Consider the following 16706-nt stretch of genomic DNA (forward strand, 5'->3'; position numbering starts at 1 on the left):
GAAAGTCCAGAAGTACGTGGAGCCAGCGGCTTATTCACAACCAACACTTTACTACATTGTAAAAAAATAAAAAATAAAATAAAGAATTATGATGAGAGAGAGTGAAATGCAATGGATGATGAATACAGAAAAAAAGATTAAGTCTGCTCACCGTTTAGATTAAACCAAATAAAATAAGACAAGTCCTCTACAAAATTACTCATTTTAGAGTTCTCAAACTCTGAACCCCAGATAATTTTGATAGACAAGTAAATATCAGAATCTTAGCTCTTAAGAACCCAGATACTCCTAAATACAGAAATATGTGATGGATATATTAATCAGTGAACTGAAGTATTAACAATAAAACAAATGCAGTCTACAGTTGATTTCAAACAAACAGATAAAGAGGTCGTTCTTGTTGATATATCTACTGATGTGTGTCCAATATAACCCTTTATGGACTATCCTAGATCATAGTGATGATAACTGCAGGTCTGGCATGTCAGGACATGTTCCAGAGAAACGTGGGTGTTAGTTTCATTTCCTGTGATTAAATTGCATTTTCAAAAACACTATGCTGGCTGGTATTTCCATCATTGTGGTGAGAATTTCCATTTTTATGAATGACATGTCAAAGGAAGATTTTAAAAATATTCATGGGAAAACATGTCTTTTTTTTCTCCTGTCAATGAGATGAAGAAATATTATAACAGGAAAATGTTGTAAAACAAAGTGTAAGGTGCATTTTTGTCCCTAGGCTTGACCTAAATAGTTCACTTCAAAAAACTAAACATATACTTTATATATAGCTATGTAAGTAGTGTTTAATGGAGAAGGAAATAAAGATTAAAATATGCACAAACTCTTATTCGATTTTTTTCTAGTACTCAAGTCCATGTACATTGATAGTGTGGTTGCAAGATGTGCAGAAAGTGACAGAGCTTATTATAATCTAAAAAGATGAATAATCCTTAAGCTTTCATTTATGCAAATTCATGAAGTAAATACGATATTTAATGATTTGGATTAACTTAAAAGTTTTAGAAAAAGAAACCCTAAAAGTTCACGTTTCATTAGAATGACCCATGTAGTTTAAAACCTCAGGTTATCTTTCAAATATAACCAGTTTCATGTGCTTAGGTTTTAATTTTATCTATTTAAGCCACCGTTTGGAAAAATTCCTTTTAAACCCATAATGTAAACGACTCCGCCGTTTAATGTTAGCAGCCAGTTGATTAGAAGAGCGCACTCTTTCAGCAACGAGAATGACCATTGGCTGTGCTACATGTCCCGCCTATTCATGCATATTCTGCTCCTATTGGACAGCCCGATTGTGGCGTCACTACATTGTCCTCTCTGATTCGCTGGGTAAAAATGGCGGGGGGAAAGGCCGGCGGTTCAAACACATCAACACAAAACTTCCTCATTAGTCAGTCCTTCGTCGTTTCTAGCGAAGTTTTTCTTCGTTTGAGGCCACCATTAAAGATATTCAACCGCGTTTACCGTCATTGTCACCCGTCAGAGGTTACCGGCGTCAAGATGGATGTTTCTCAGCATAACGGCGAAGTTTCGGAGATTTCTAAGAAACTGGAGAAGTAAGTAAAGCTAACTCATGTCACGGGCTGCTGACAGTTAGCCAAAGAGCTAACGTTGAACTGGTTTTATTGGAGTGACAGGATCGGACTGTTACTGCTGTTTACTGTAAATTTAGCTCTGAATCCTCTGAATACATGCCTTTATGTGTGACGTTGGTGTTAAACTGGACCCTGATATTAATTTAAAGTAGTTAAACTCACCCAGACTTTGTTTCTGGACACCTATTTCAGTTACCAGAGTACTTTCCTTTAGACATACTGTACATATATTATGTCTATGTGCTTTCCTGTACTTCAGTATTGTGTGGTGCTCATACTTTTTTAAAACTGCTTTGTTGTTGCAGTTCATAATCACAGCTTACATGTGCATCTAAAAAAATCAAACATCATGTAAAAGTTATTTTTTTATCTTTTTGATTTACTTTAAAAAAAGTAAACTTTGTATAAACTGTAGATTCATCATGATTAGGTGAAATATTCCATGTTTTGTTAGTTTTATCCCAATGATGACAACTTTCAGCAGCTTTCAGCTCACGAAAATCTATAACCCACTATCTCAAAATATTAGAATATTGTAAGACAAGAAAAAGCCCAATTTGCAAAGGTTTTCAGAGTCTTCTTTCACTCTTTCTGGACCGTTGCTTAGTGGTCCAAAATCCTGTTTTCAGATGAAATAAGTTTGACTTTCCTTTGTAAATAAAGGTCCCAGAGTCTGGAGAAGGATCAGAGAGGATCCAGGTGCTTGAAGTCCAGTGTTTTCAGTTGCCAGTCAGTAATACTCAGACTGTTGTGACACTCTAATATTTTGATTTAGTGGATTTTTGATTTGTGTGAGCTGTAGGCCATAATTATCAGCATTGAAACAAAAGTGTCTTGAAATATTTCACTTTGTAATGATGAACCTAAAACATATGGAAGTTTGACTTTTTGAGTTTTGATTATTAAACATGATGACTTTTTGTTTTTACTGTGTCTGCATCACAAACAAACAAAGGATGAAAAATAAGGAGAACAATTAAATTTATAATGAATTGTATATTATAGCAATGCTGTAACAGAAAGAATTAGTTATATGGCCAAAGCATAACAACAGTCACTGAAAAAATTACCACATTACAAACCTTTGTACATAAAAAATGAGGGTAGCATGGCACAGAAATTGTGTAATCATGGTTATGTTGTTTTTATGTTCTTAAGTCGACTAATTGCCCAGCATTACAGCATGCTATATGTGTGTGTGTTGCTTGTTTTTAAAGTGTTAATATTTACTTTATTCTAATCTTTGACTTGTCTCTGCAGGTCTCTAACCATGGATACAGATGACAAGATGGAAGCTTACCAAAGGTAACCCCAGAGATTAAAGGATGAGGTTTCTGTCCTGTTGTGAGAGGGTCTGCAGTCTCTGTGATTACTAAAACAGATTACTTTCTAATGATTCTATTCTGTTTGGGTTTGAAAACCAAAGACCAGAAGTTTTTATTGTGGTATTACACCCCACCAAAACAAGATAACTGAAGAGTTAGCACTCAGAAATGTTCTTTCAGGTTCTTTTAGTTCTGGGTAAGGTGGTACAGAAGACACAATGAACGCATTTTGTCAAGCAGTCTTCTGCAGCATTGTGAAACAAAGAGTGGAAAAACCTAATATACAGAAAGCTTCTTACACAGTGCAGATAAAACTTCCACATTAACACTTTTATCATTTCCCAATAAACGTTTCACCACTTGAAAAATATCTAGAATATATCTATGCATACACAATAGGGCTGAACAATTTGGGAAAAATAATCTAATTGCATTTTTTTATCCAATATTGTGATTGCGATTCAGTATGCGATTATTTCTTAAGTTCTTCATCTCATGTATTTTGCAATAAAAACAAGCAATAATTCATTCTATGCTATAACCAACACAATACTAGATTAAACTAGGTCTGGACAATTTTGAAAAAATGTCTAATTGTGATGATTTTGACTCATTTTGCAAATTGGATACGAACTGTTGTATTAAAGGTAATGATAATTTCAATGTAATTGTTATATTTTACAAGAAAACATCCAAAAATGAAGAAAATGGGATTTTTTTTTGTACACTATTCTAAAAATATGCCACCAGAATGATTGTATGCAATGCAATGCATAATGCCTCTGCTGCAAAAAAAAAGTTTTAAACTGATATTTTGTCACAAATTTCAGGTAAAAGAAATATTGCACTGTCTGCAATTTGAAAATTACAGCAGACTATATCGCGATTTAATCTAATTTGTGATTAATTGCCCGGCCCTAATACACAAGCATACAGACATGATTTTTGAATACATATATACACATAAAAACACCCTAGGCACAACTCTGAGAAAAAATATTTTAAATGACATTTTCTTTTGAATTGTATAAAAAAGTATAGAATATATAAGAATATTTAAGAACGGTTGAAAACTTCAAAACCTGCTTGCAGTTTGTTTTCAAATATCGAGTACCAAGCTTAAGTAGAGCTTAGAAACCAAAACCCTGCTGCTTACAAGGAGGCGCTCAAATTGTGTGACGTCAAATTATAATGGACCTGCATCCCAGCACTCCCATCTAGTGGCCACTAAACAACAGAACATTTAATAGATCATAATACATAAATGATCACACCAATCCAGAGAGGGACACTCTTCTGATTTCTTAAATCCATACATACATACATACATACAAACATACATACAGTCAAGCCCAAAATTATTCATACCCCTGGCAAATTTTGACTTAAAGTTACTTTTATCAACCAGCAATTTTTTTTTTTTTTGACCGGAAATGACACAGGCTTCTCCCAAAAGATAATAAGACAATGTACAAGAGGCATCATCGTGGAAAAAAATATTTCTCAACTTCTACTTACATTTGAACAAAAAGTGGCATGTCCAAAATTATTCATACCCTTTGCAAACTGTGACAGTCTATGGAAAAATCCAAAGTTCTCTACCATTCCAAGTAGTCCAAGCTGTTCTCAAGCATCCTAATTACCCTGATTCGTTAGGAACAGCTGTTTTAATCAATTCAACAGGTGAAAAACAGCAGCTCTCTGCAGTTGGTTTGTGGACAGTCATGGCTAAGACAAAAGAGCTCACTGAGGACGTGCGGCTGCGCATTGTGGCTGCTCACAAGTCAGGAAAGGGCTATAAGGCCATATCTAAATGTTATCAAGTTCCAGTGGCTACAGTGCAAAGTATTATTAAAAAATACAAGACTTTCCGCACTGTGGAAAATCTCAGAGGACGTGGTCAGAAGCCAAAAATGACACCTGTGCTGGCCAGGAGGATAGTGAGAGAGAATCCAAGGATCACCACCACCACAATGATGTGGCCAAATAATTGGCGTAAAAAAGGAGAAGCCTTCAACCCTAAGAACACCATCCCTACTGTCAAACATGGTGGTGGGAACCTAATGCTTTGGGGGTGTTTTTCAGCCAATGGGCCAAGGAGCCTAATCACAGTAAACGGCACCATGAAAAAAGAGGAATACATCAAGATTTTCAAAGACAACATCAGGCAGTCTGCAGAGAAACTTGGCCTTGGGCACCAGTGGACATTTCAGCACGATAACGACCCAAAACACACAGCAAAAGTGGTGAAGAAATGGTTAATGGACAAAAACATTAACGTTTTGCAGTGGCCCAGCCAGAGTCCTGACTTGAATCCAATTGAGAATCTGTGGAGGGAGCTAAAGATCAGAGTGATGGCAAGGAGACCCTCCAACCTGAAAGAGTTGGAGCTCATCGCAAAAGATGAATGGGCAAAAACACCAGTGGGGACATGCATAAAGCTGGTCAGCAATTATAAGAAGCGTTTGATAGCTGTAATAGCCAATAAAGGCTTTTCTATTGATTATTAAGAAAGGTATGAATAATTTTGGACATGCCACTTTTTGTTCAGATGTAAATTAAAGCTGAGAAACATTTTTTTTCCACAATGATGCCTCTTGTACATTGTCTTATTATTTTTTAGTAGATGCCTGTGTCATTTCTAATCAAGAAAAAACTTGCTTGTTGAATAAAAGTAACTTTAAGTCAAAATTTGCCAGGGGTATGAATAATTTTGGGCTTGACTGTATGTACTCTCCAATGATAGCAGGGCCGTGCTTAAGGTGGTCTATTCCTCAGAAAGGCATAGAAATAAACTGATTATCCAAAGTCTTAAGAAAAATGTATCATGGGAATATTTCCATTTTCAACCACCAAAACAAACAAACATCTAAAGTCACTGTAGCATGCTTAGTAAAAACTTTCAACTTCTAATGTGATGCATTCAAATGAAGATATATATTTTATCATAATAGAAGTGATAAGAGATAGAACCTCATCAGATAGAAGGTCCTTTATTGACCCAGAAGGATTAAGCTTTCTTTCCATGTGTGCTGAAAGTATATTATGTAGCTTTAGGGCTTGAAACTATGTGAAGCACTGAGCTATAGTGGTCTGATATATGAGCAGTAAAAGCTTAAGAAGTGTCACTGTTATTCAAATAATACCTGTGGCTCCTGTTTCTAAACTTTGTGGTTGACATTTATGTCACAGCTTTATTAGATATCGGATGATATACATTGGGCATGAAATAATCTAAAAAAAAATGATTACAAAAGTAGATGAGACACGTCCCTATACTTCATAGTCATATTTCCATCTTCCCATGCTACTGATGTGAGTCCGACTATCTGAACTGTCTCTGTAGTAAAGGTTTTTCTTTCTTTTTTTTTTTTTTTTTTTTGCAAAGCAGCAGAGATGCCACCATACATGTGGCATTCTTTTTTCAGTAAAAGCTTTGGGACAGCACCTGTTTGCTGCTGTATTACTAATTTGAACACAGCATACTCTACTTTTTGAAGACTGAAACCAGCTTTCACCCACAAATGCGGGGACTAACAAGATGACTGAACCCTAAGGTCTTTTTAATTTGAACAATTCAGTACTTTCCCACACAACATATTTTAAACAAACTACAGTAGCTGCTGGCAACATTTAAGTATTTGTGGAAGTTAGACTATGTAACTGTAAAGGAGTAGTTTAGAAAAGGCAATAGAAATACAGGAATATCATTGGCTTCACATCAGATATAAACACAACACACTTAATTTTTACCTACAGAAGAGTGTTAAATTAAGTAAAAATGACTACCAAAAACAAAATCATTATTGTTTGTGAACTTAAAAGCGCAGTATGTAAATTTTTTTTCCATCAGCTAAAAACAACAACATTATGATTAGTACAGAGCCGAGCTGCTCAGCTCCAATGTTTGCTTCTTGTGTTAAATTGAGGACTTTGTTCGGTAAAAAAGGCACATCATAAGGCAGTGGTTCCCAACCTTATTTTCTTGAAGCCCCCCAAATTTGAGTGTCACAGAACCAGCATGGAAAAAATGATGCATTGCTGTCAGAGATTAGTGTCACCTTTAATTGTTTTCAGTGATACATTTCTTCTACTGAAGTACATTTTAACCAAGTTCATTTACTTTACCTGATTACAGTAGTCAAAAAATAGATAATTTTTCCACCTCTGGTAAATTTTCATATCTGCTGATAGCGATATATAGGGAATGAAATCCCTAAGTCAAATTGTAAATCTCCAGTTGAGAACCAGTTTGAATTGGTTCAGTCCATCACCATCATTTACTTTTAATGTCAACAGTTCCTTATCAATGCCTTACTGCTTCATGCCTTGGAGAACACGATCTTGTGAGAGGCATTCAGTAAAGCAAACGAGAACACAGAAGTCGAGGAAGTAAACGTGGTGGACCGACTGTCCCGACGTCTTTAACAGGACCACTTTTAAAGCGTCTTCACACAGACAGTGGTGCTGCTGGTGGGAATGGACATACTCTCTAGGCATTTATTCTTAACATGCGCTTTTTACGCAGCACTGTCTACACAACGATAATTAAAGCAATACATTGGTCATTTTTAAAACCCTGGTATACAGTAATACCATATTACCACCAACTCCTAGCATCATTTCTCAAAAAATGATTGGAATAGGGCGACGGGCTAGTCTGTTGAACAACGATTTCAGTTTTTTATTTATTCTAAGCTTTTATCTTAAATCAGCAGTAATATTGTATTCTAATTCAAGTCCAGAGACTGAAGATTCAAAGAGCAGTTTGTTTTTACTGAGACATTTCCAACAAAAATGAGAATTTCTGTATATTTTAGCACATTCTCCTCCAAAACGCTTGAAGTTTTACATTTTTAGTTATCAAAACTGTTTGTTATAACCAGTAACTGAAGTGTGATTGTCATTGATTCTCACTGAAGGTGGCATTTATCTTATTCAGCGTTCAGAGAGAGCGAGTCTCAATAAAATTTGAGTCATTAGCTGTGAAAACCTATAGTCTACTTCCAAAAAGAAAGTTCACAGGAAGGAATTGATAAGAAGAATCGATAATGGCATTGATAATAGGGCTGGGAAATTAATTGAAAATTAGATTAAGTCGCAATATAGCCTGCTGCAATTTTCAAATCACAAAATGTGCAGTATTTCTTTGACCTTAAATTTGTGTCAAAACACCAGTTTAAAACTTTTTTTTGCAACAGATATTATGCATGACATGCAGTCATTCAGGTGCCATTTTTTTAATAGTCTACAAAAAATCCTACTGTCTTCATTTTCAAAAACTTTTTTCTTAATAAATATAAGAGACAAAAACTCTTCAATAATTCATTTGCAATATGAGTCAAAATAATCAGAATTGGACACTTTAAAAGAATTGTTCAGCCCTTGTTTAGGAATAAATAAAGTTGAGGAATAATTGCATATCAAATCGCAATTGCAATATTGGTGGGAAAAAATCGCAATTAGATTATTTCCCAAAACTGTTCGGCCCTAACTGATACCAACAGAATCTTATCAATCCTCTTCTATAGCGATATGTAAATATTAAAGCTAAAATGCTGATAATACTGTGCATCCCCAATGGAAAATCTTTCAGACAAATTGGTAATACCATCGATCACAAGTTGCAGGTATTTTTTTAGACGATGTCGTCTTAAATCAGACCCAAATCTACTCTAATGCCCCGTTCCTTTCTCCACTTTCAGGTTCATTCAGGACGGTAAAAATGTTGCCAGACAAGGGGACATGTACAAAGCGCTTGGGCTCTTCAAGAAGGCGTACAAAATTCACCAGAGCGAAAAACTTGAAAACAGGATAAAGAAAATTGAAGAGCTTATTTCCCAAAATGATTCTGAGGAGGAAGATGAAGAGTTTGTTGATGTTAACAACAGCGGGTTGATGCTGTTCAAAGATTTACACAACAAGCTTTACGACTACCAGAGAAACGGCGTGGCCTTCCTATACAGTCTATACAGAGACGGACGGAAAGGAGGGATCCTGGCTGATGACATGGGCCTTGGAAAAACTATTCAGGTGATATCGTTCCTCTCTGGTATGTACGACAATGAACTTGCCAAACACACGCTGTTAATCATGCCCACTTCACTCATAACCAATTGGACCAAGGAGTTTGCCAAATGGACTCCTGGGATGAGGGTGAAGGAGTTTCATGGAACCAGTAAAGCAGAGAGGACCAGGAACTTGGAGAAAGTTCAGAGGAGAGGTGGTGTCATCATCACCACATACACAATGCTCTTAAACAACTGGCAGCAACTTTCCTCCTACAATGGAAGAGAGTTCACATGGGACTACATGATCCTGGACGAGGCACACAAGATAAAATCATCAAGCACCAAAACAGCCAAAAGCGCATCTGCCATCCCCTCAAAAAACAGAGTTCTCCTCACTGGAACACCAGTCCAGAACAACCTGAAAGAAATGTGGGCGCTCTTTGACTTTGCTTGTCAAGGAACTCTCCTTGGCACAGCCAAGACATTCAAGTCAGAATATGAGAACCCGATCACTCGTGCCCGAGAGAAAGACGCCACTCCAGGGGAAAAAGTCCTGGGGTCTCGCATGTCTGAGGCTTTGATGGCCATAATAAAACCCTACTTCCTCCGCAGAACAAAAGCAGAAGTGCAGAAAAACAAAACGCATCCAAACAAAGAGGAAATTTCTGATGACAAGGACAGTCAAGACCTTCACTCATCAAATGATTCTGGAGCAGTTATGCCCTCGCTGACAAGAAAGAATGACCTGATTGTCTGGACGTATCTGAGTTCTGCTCAGGAGGACATATACAGGCAGTTTATTTCGCTGGACCACATTAAGGAGCTCCTCATGACCACCAGATCTCCTCTAGCTGAGCTAACCATTCTGAAAAAGCTCTGTGACCACCCAAGACTGCTCTCTGCTGCAGCCATATCTAAGTTAGGCTTGGAGGAAAACACGCCTGAAAGCCAGCAGATTGACGACACAGACACTAACAGCATTGCAAACATTCCTGATGATACTTTAATATCCGAGTCTGGAAAACTTGTCTTTCTATTTGCACTCCTTGAACAGCTCAGAAAAGAGGGCCACCGCACACTCGTCTTTGCTCATTACAGGAAAGTTCTTGACATCATCGAGCGTGTCCTGGGAAATAGAGGATTCAAAGTTTTGAGGCTGGATGGAACAATAACGCAAATTGCAGAAAGACAAAGACTCATCACGCTGTTCCAGACCGACAAACGTTACTCCGTCTTCCTCCTCACCACCCAGGTTGGTGGAGTCGGTATCACTTTGACAGCAGCAAACAGAGTTGTGATATACGATCCCAGCTGGAACCCTGCAACAGATGCACAGGCTGTTGACAGGGCATACCGCATTGGCCAGACTGAGAACGTTGTCATCTACAGGCTGATCACATGTGGAACAGTGGAGGAAAAGATCTACAGGAGGCAGGTTTTCAAAGACTCTCTTATCAGGCAAAATACCGGAGACAAAAAGAACCCTTTCCGGTACTTTAGCAAGCAGGAGCTGAAGGAGCTCTTCACTCTGGAGAACACCCACTCCTCTACCACACAGCTCCAGCTTCAGACCATGCACGCCAGACACCGACGCACCGACCCCGAACTGGACGAGCACATTGCCCACCTCCACTCAATGGAGATGTTTGGTATCTCTGATCACGACCTCATGTTCTCCCTAGATATTAATAATGATGAAGCACCAGAAGGCGAAGAGGCACACTACATCGAAGGGAGGGTGCAGAAAGCTCAGGAGCTGATGAAGGCCGAGTCAGAGCTTCAGATGCAGCTGGCAGAAAACATGGCATCGAGCACAGAGCCAGTCTGGCTCAGACAACCAGTGGACAGCAACAGAGAGCGGTCTCAGGAGAAAAAAACGAGACATCCAAGACCAAGTCCTCCCTTTCCACAGAATCACAGAAACTGTAACAGCTCACCGGTTGTTGTGGAGCTGGATCAGTCAAGCTCTGGCAAGGAGGACACCCCAAAGAGTCCACTTGACCGAGTTATTGATCTGACTGCAGATGAGAGTATGTCAGAACAACCTGCTGAAGAATTTGGCAAAGATGATGTTCCCCACCGCGACTTGGATTCTTCAAACCACCAGCCTGTCAAACAGGAGAGGAGTCATGTGGACATGGCAGATGATGTTCCTCTGATGGTCACTGAGGAGTCTTTGGTCATGTCAGAGCCCACTGAAGCTCAAACATCACCTGTCGAGGAGCAAATGGATCAGTCAATGATAACTGAGGCTGCTGGTGATGCAAGTCTGCATTACGTTACAGCAGTTGATGAAGACGAACAACTAAACAAAACCTCAAACTCCAGAGACAACTCCGAGATGGACTTGGGGCTTTCACGAGTCACACCCCTTCAGAACAAAAGACTTTCCATCTTGCAAGCATCCAAAACAAGTTTCAAAGCAGACACATCATCCAGAGTCAGTGCAGGGCTGGAATCCTTCGAAGGCAACTTCAACTTACAGCTTGAGGACAGTGATGTGATCTCAGATCAGGAAGTCCTTGATCCTCCAGAGACTGAAGAAGAGGAGAAGAAGCTCCTGTCACAGCTGAGGATGGAGGGCAGTTTTGATGTGGATAAATCTCTGTCTGAAAAGCAAAATAAAGAAACACTGGTGCAAAGCCTCAGCAACACCAGAGCCTCAGTCGTAGATGAGTCAATGAATGATTCCGTTGTCTTTACCAAGAAGAAAAGAGCAGCAATGATTTATGACAGCGATGATGAAGAAGAAGGCGGTGACAATGGGCAGGAAGAAAAGTGTCACTTTGAATCTTCTTTCCATGTTCTGGAAGCCTCCACACCTAAATCAGTGCCAAACAGTTTCACCCCACTCCGGTCAAGAAAGAGCGTTGGAGGCAACACATCTGTGGCCTCACGCAAGTCCCTCCTCCAGTCCCTAATCGAGGACATGGATGACCCAAACGCAGACATGGAGGAAGACAACGTTTCAGTGAGTGGTTCTGACGAAGCAGACGAGGAGGAAATTGTCGGTTCGACTCATGATCAGCTTCAGCTCGAGGAGACAGTTGGGGAGACAAACACGGAAGAAGAAGAGGAGGAGGAGGATGTAGAAGAGGACATCATTGGCTTGACTCATGATGAGCTTCAGCTGGAGGAGACAGTTGGAGAGACGTTAAATACAGAGGGAGAGGAAGAGGAGGAGTTGATGGAAGAGGAAGAGATGCAAGAAGAAGAAGAGGAGGAGAACTCTGAGTCGACAGAGGAAATGAGCAGTAGTCTGGAGGAATCAACAGATGATCCAGAGCTGGCATCATCAGAGAGAATTGATCAGTGCACTCTGGATTCAGGAGGCAAGACAGGCGAGGCTAAAGACATCATTGTGTGTGAGAACGAGAGCTACGAGTCCCTGGTAAGCAGAGGGAAGGAGAACTACAACAAAGGGAAGCTGGACGACGCTCTGGGCTTCTTCCTGAGAGCAATTGACATCAAGCCTGGAGATCCTGAAATTCAGCTCATGACCATCCAGCTGTACCGCCAGCTGAGTCAGAGGAGTTAACATCTATCCGGAACAATCCTGAGCCTGATTCAAACCTCTGCCGTGAACTGAAATTACACCCAGTAGTTAAAAATATTGATACTATGGACTGTAAGGGTCAAACTGTGTGTTAAATACACATGAGCACAAGATAACCAACCATTTAGATTTCCATTAAAGTATACCATTATACTTCCTTTTTGTCGCCCTTTGTTCCAAATCTCCTGGTGACGATCCGTTAAACCAGTGGTTCTCAACTGGGTGACCCTCAGCATCCACCTTCACCTCAACCCAAACTTCTGGTGTTTCTGAAACAATCAGATTTATTAAATGTAAAGTAGTACCATTTGCACCTCAGACAGTACAAAATGTGACAAATACAGGAGTCGGGACAAAACAAGCACGTTTTATAAGACTGCTACCACTTTTTGGTCCGGATCCACCATCTGAGAACCACTAGTTTAAATTGTTTTAACTTTGACTCTGATTCTTATCAGATGCTAAGCACAGCTGTATCAAGACACAGGCATATGTAAAGCATCATATCAAGGGTAAATTACTCTTTTAAAGTCACTGGCAAATGTTTGAATGTCCAAAATGTACACCTTAATTTGTTAGCTTGATGCTAGCATAAAATGCAAAATGTCTTTTAAAGGCTGACGCTTCTAGCTTTGCAAAGTGATAAGTCTGCCTTGACAAGAAGTGGCAGAAACAATTCAACTGATTTCTTACTACAATGTAATTTTAGATGAATCTTTCTTACCACTCTGCTAGTATGGCTAAAAAGTCTGAATAATCATATGTATTTAAAAGTTTTCATCCAGCAGTGTTTCTCTGCGGCACATTGGAAGAGGGTTGTTAAAACGAGCAGACCTTATTTGGAGGTTAAGGCTCTTTTAATCTGACGGACAAGACACAAAAAAAAACTCATGTCAAGAGTTATACCTTTACTCTCACACATTAAACTCTATGTAATTCATTTACTGATTCATTTAACTTTTTTCCATTGGCAGTTTAATATCTAAACCAGCTGCTTGTTATTTGAATTTGAAAAGTTTAAGTACCCACTATATGGCTTCATGGGTTTATAGAGGTCTCATAACCTGATTCTTTGCACAAAATCCAATACAGAGACATAAATAATGGAGATAGTTCTAAAATCTTGGTAGTGTGTTTCAATTTGTGTAACATTGCTGCTAAAATCCTGTTTAATATTTCTGTGTTGTGTGTTTAAATGTGACCAGAATATGGTAGTTCTTGAAGAGTTGTTTGATACCTAAATTCAGCTTGTCTTTGTAAAAATAAAATTTACATGTTTATTCACAATTGTTATGAGAGCCACAAACTTCATTTATTCTTAACTGTTATTTAAAAATAAATCTACAGTAGCCTGAACATGCACTAGTTTTTAGGGTTTAAAGAAAATGTATCAGGGATATTGTTGATATCAGCAGGTTATGTTTGTTTTTCACCTTCGACTTTGATTAGAGTTCAATCAGACTCTGTAGAATGGAAATGCTGCACATCTCCCTCTGTGTTTTATTACGAAAACTATGAATGAGCACAACTAAGGCATCCACCCAATTTATCAACAAGGTTTAAAAAAATATGTCTTTGCAGGACTAAATAAAATCAGGAAAACGTGATCAAAAAAGGAAGGATAAAAGTGTTAACATTTAAAAAAGATGGTGAAAAGAATCGAGTGAATAGAATAAATGTAGAATACTAAAAGATCACTTTTTAAGTTGAAGATAATAAAACAGATGAATAAAATTGAATAAAAGTTCCAAACTGCATCTCTGTAAAATGTAGTTCTTAGTAGTTTTTACATTAAGCAAAAAACATATAAATATACGGTATATAACAAAAAAGGAGAGGGGACAAAACATGTTTGAAAAGCATTCTGTTACGGAAGCCCTGGGAGGACATGCATGATGCAGCTACGGTCCATTTTGGTCTAGAAAATGGTACACGTATTCTTAGAAATATTTCGATATTTTTTACTTTTCCATCATGTGTAGAGACACTTTCTGATAGTGGCTGTGATTAAATTATTTAGATAATATTTTTCTTTTTGTCATTTTAGTCTTACAGTTACAGGAAAGCATCATTTCCATCATATAACAAAGAAAGTGTTTTTCAATCTCTCTCTCTCTCTCTCTCTCTCTCTCTCTCTATATATATATATATATATATATGTATATATATATATATATATATATATATATATAAAATTATTTCTAAACATCATAATGAAATTTCACACACAGATGGGCCCAAATGTATAAATGTTTTCGTTTTCTGGATTTTTTTTTTTCTTTTTTTTTTCTTTTTTGTGTGACCAAACTTTTATTAGTTTTTCAAATATCAACAACGACAACAAAATACATGATAAAGGACCAAGCTTGATGTAAAAAACACAAAAAAAATATCAAGTAAGTCATCAGACAAACAACATAAAAACATGACAGAAATAAACCCTATCACAAGAGATAAGAGGAAAATGATAAATACATCTAAATAAAAAAAATACTGCACGTAGAGGCTGAGTTGTCTTCTACATACAAGCTTTAATGTCACCAGAAAATTGCAGGGGGCTGCTGACCTAGCTCACCAAGATAGGATCTATTTTCTGGATTTTTAAAGATACTGTTTTCCCCACTGTTTAGGTGACAAACACCTTTAACCTTTTTACTAAAGTCTTTCAATCTCTACAGTAATAAAGGTAAAGAACCACTGCCTTACAAAGTTAATGAACAGTTTAGTATAGACATTCATCAAATTTACCCCATTTAGTTAAAATAAGACGTTAAATAGAAAATTTATTTAAAAGAGGAATTTGGGTATTCAACAGAAATCACTGATGGTGAAAATGCAAATAGATTTAAACTGCTAAAATAGAGTAAATAGTAAAATCCCTTTAACTGTAAAGAAAAGCAGTTAAATTGAGACAACCAAACTCAACACAATCCTCTTCAATGGGATTAAAATTTAGCCAATCAACGATCACTGTCAAAAATTCTTCTCCGTCATTGGCTGAAAGCTTGAAACTACAAAAGGAGCGTTGGGTCAATGTAACAGGATCTCCCGGTGGTGTGGTGAAGGTTAAAAAGAACACTTTAACCTCCGTCCCGATTAAATCATAAGTTGGGATATAGACGAGGGGGCGCTCCATTTGTTCCACTATACAGTCCGAAGAGTAGCGCGTGCGCAGCTGGGGCGTTTTTTTCTCATTCTCCAGCTGGAGATTATTTTGGTGACGTCATCAGCAACGAGCAGTCACCAACTTCTGGTGGAACGAGTTAGACTTCAAAATAAAAGCTCGAGCGGTTACTGCTCACGACGTGAAAATTAACTACAAACTAAAATACTAATAAACTACTAATGTAACTACTATGTATTTCATTGTAATCTTCACAAGTACTTTTAATTTTTTAAAGGTATGTTGTGAATTTACACTAAAATGGATGTTGGGGGATATGTGAACATTAAAACATTTCTTTGTGTCTGTAAACAGTAATTTAAGCATTAGTATTCAGTATTTCAATACAGCAGCAAGTCTGCGTATACCTCATCTTGCTGTCGTTGGTCATTTTATCCTGATCATATTTAATTTTCAGTGTGACATATTAGCTGAAGAAATCCCTAATTTATCAAGATACAACAACAAATACTAGTTTTAATAATGAGGAGTCCTCTTGTTTGTTTTTGGTTCCCAAAGACACTAAGAACTACACATAAACCTAATCTTTTTCTAATGTACACAAGTTATTGTCTTCAACTTCAAGTTATTGTAAGACAAAGTTCTTACAATGTGCATAAAGGTGAAGTTATATCTTGAGTGGTAATATTTTTTTTATTTTTGACATTTCAGGGACTCCACAGGGATTAATATATAAATGAATAATGCTATTTTTTTGCTGTTTACATGCATTTACTCACAAAACCTCACATGGAAAGCATAACTGGGGGCTGAAGGGAAACATTTTTGGAGAAAATGTAAAATATATATTTTATTTTGAATTATTAATCTATTGGGGGTCCGTCTGTGAAAGGCAGTTCTTTTTTAAATCCTCTTCACTGTTTAAATCTTGTTATTTTTCAATCATGTGTCAGTTATTTATTAAGTAATGAAAGTTACTGGATAAGACATGTATCCTCGGAGGGCCCCTCTCTGCTCTTATTTTGAAGTACGTCACCGGAAGCAGTGAAAAACCATGCTAACTTTGGTCTGGTT

General features: G+C 37.6%; 1 protein-coding gene across 1 annotated transcript; it reads left to right on the forward strand.

Annotated features, from left to right (window-relative positions):
• The first annotated feature begins 1372 nt into the window (after positions 1-1372).
• On the forward strand, positions 1373-13744 carry ercc6l (excision repair cross-complementation group 6-like). Its single transcript, XM_041788358.1, has 3 exons — positions 1373-1577; positions 2877-2921; positions 8647-13744. Exons 1-3 carry the CDS (start codon positions 1522-1524, stop codon positions 12488-12490), a joined length of 3945 nt encoding a protein of 1314 aa, XP_041644292.1. The 5' UTR covers positions 1373-1521; the 3' UTR covers positions 12491-13744.
• Positions 13745-16706: the final 2962 nt, after the last annotated feature.

Source organism: Cheilinus undulatus, linkage group 5 (genome assembly GCF_018320785.1).
Source record: "Cheilinus undulatus linkage group 5, ASM1832078v1, whole genome shotgun sequence".
Lineage (NCBI taxonomy): Eukaryota > Metazoa > Chordata > Actinopteri > Labriformes > Labridae > Cheilinus > Cheilinus undulatus.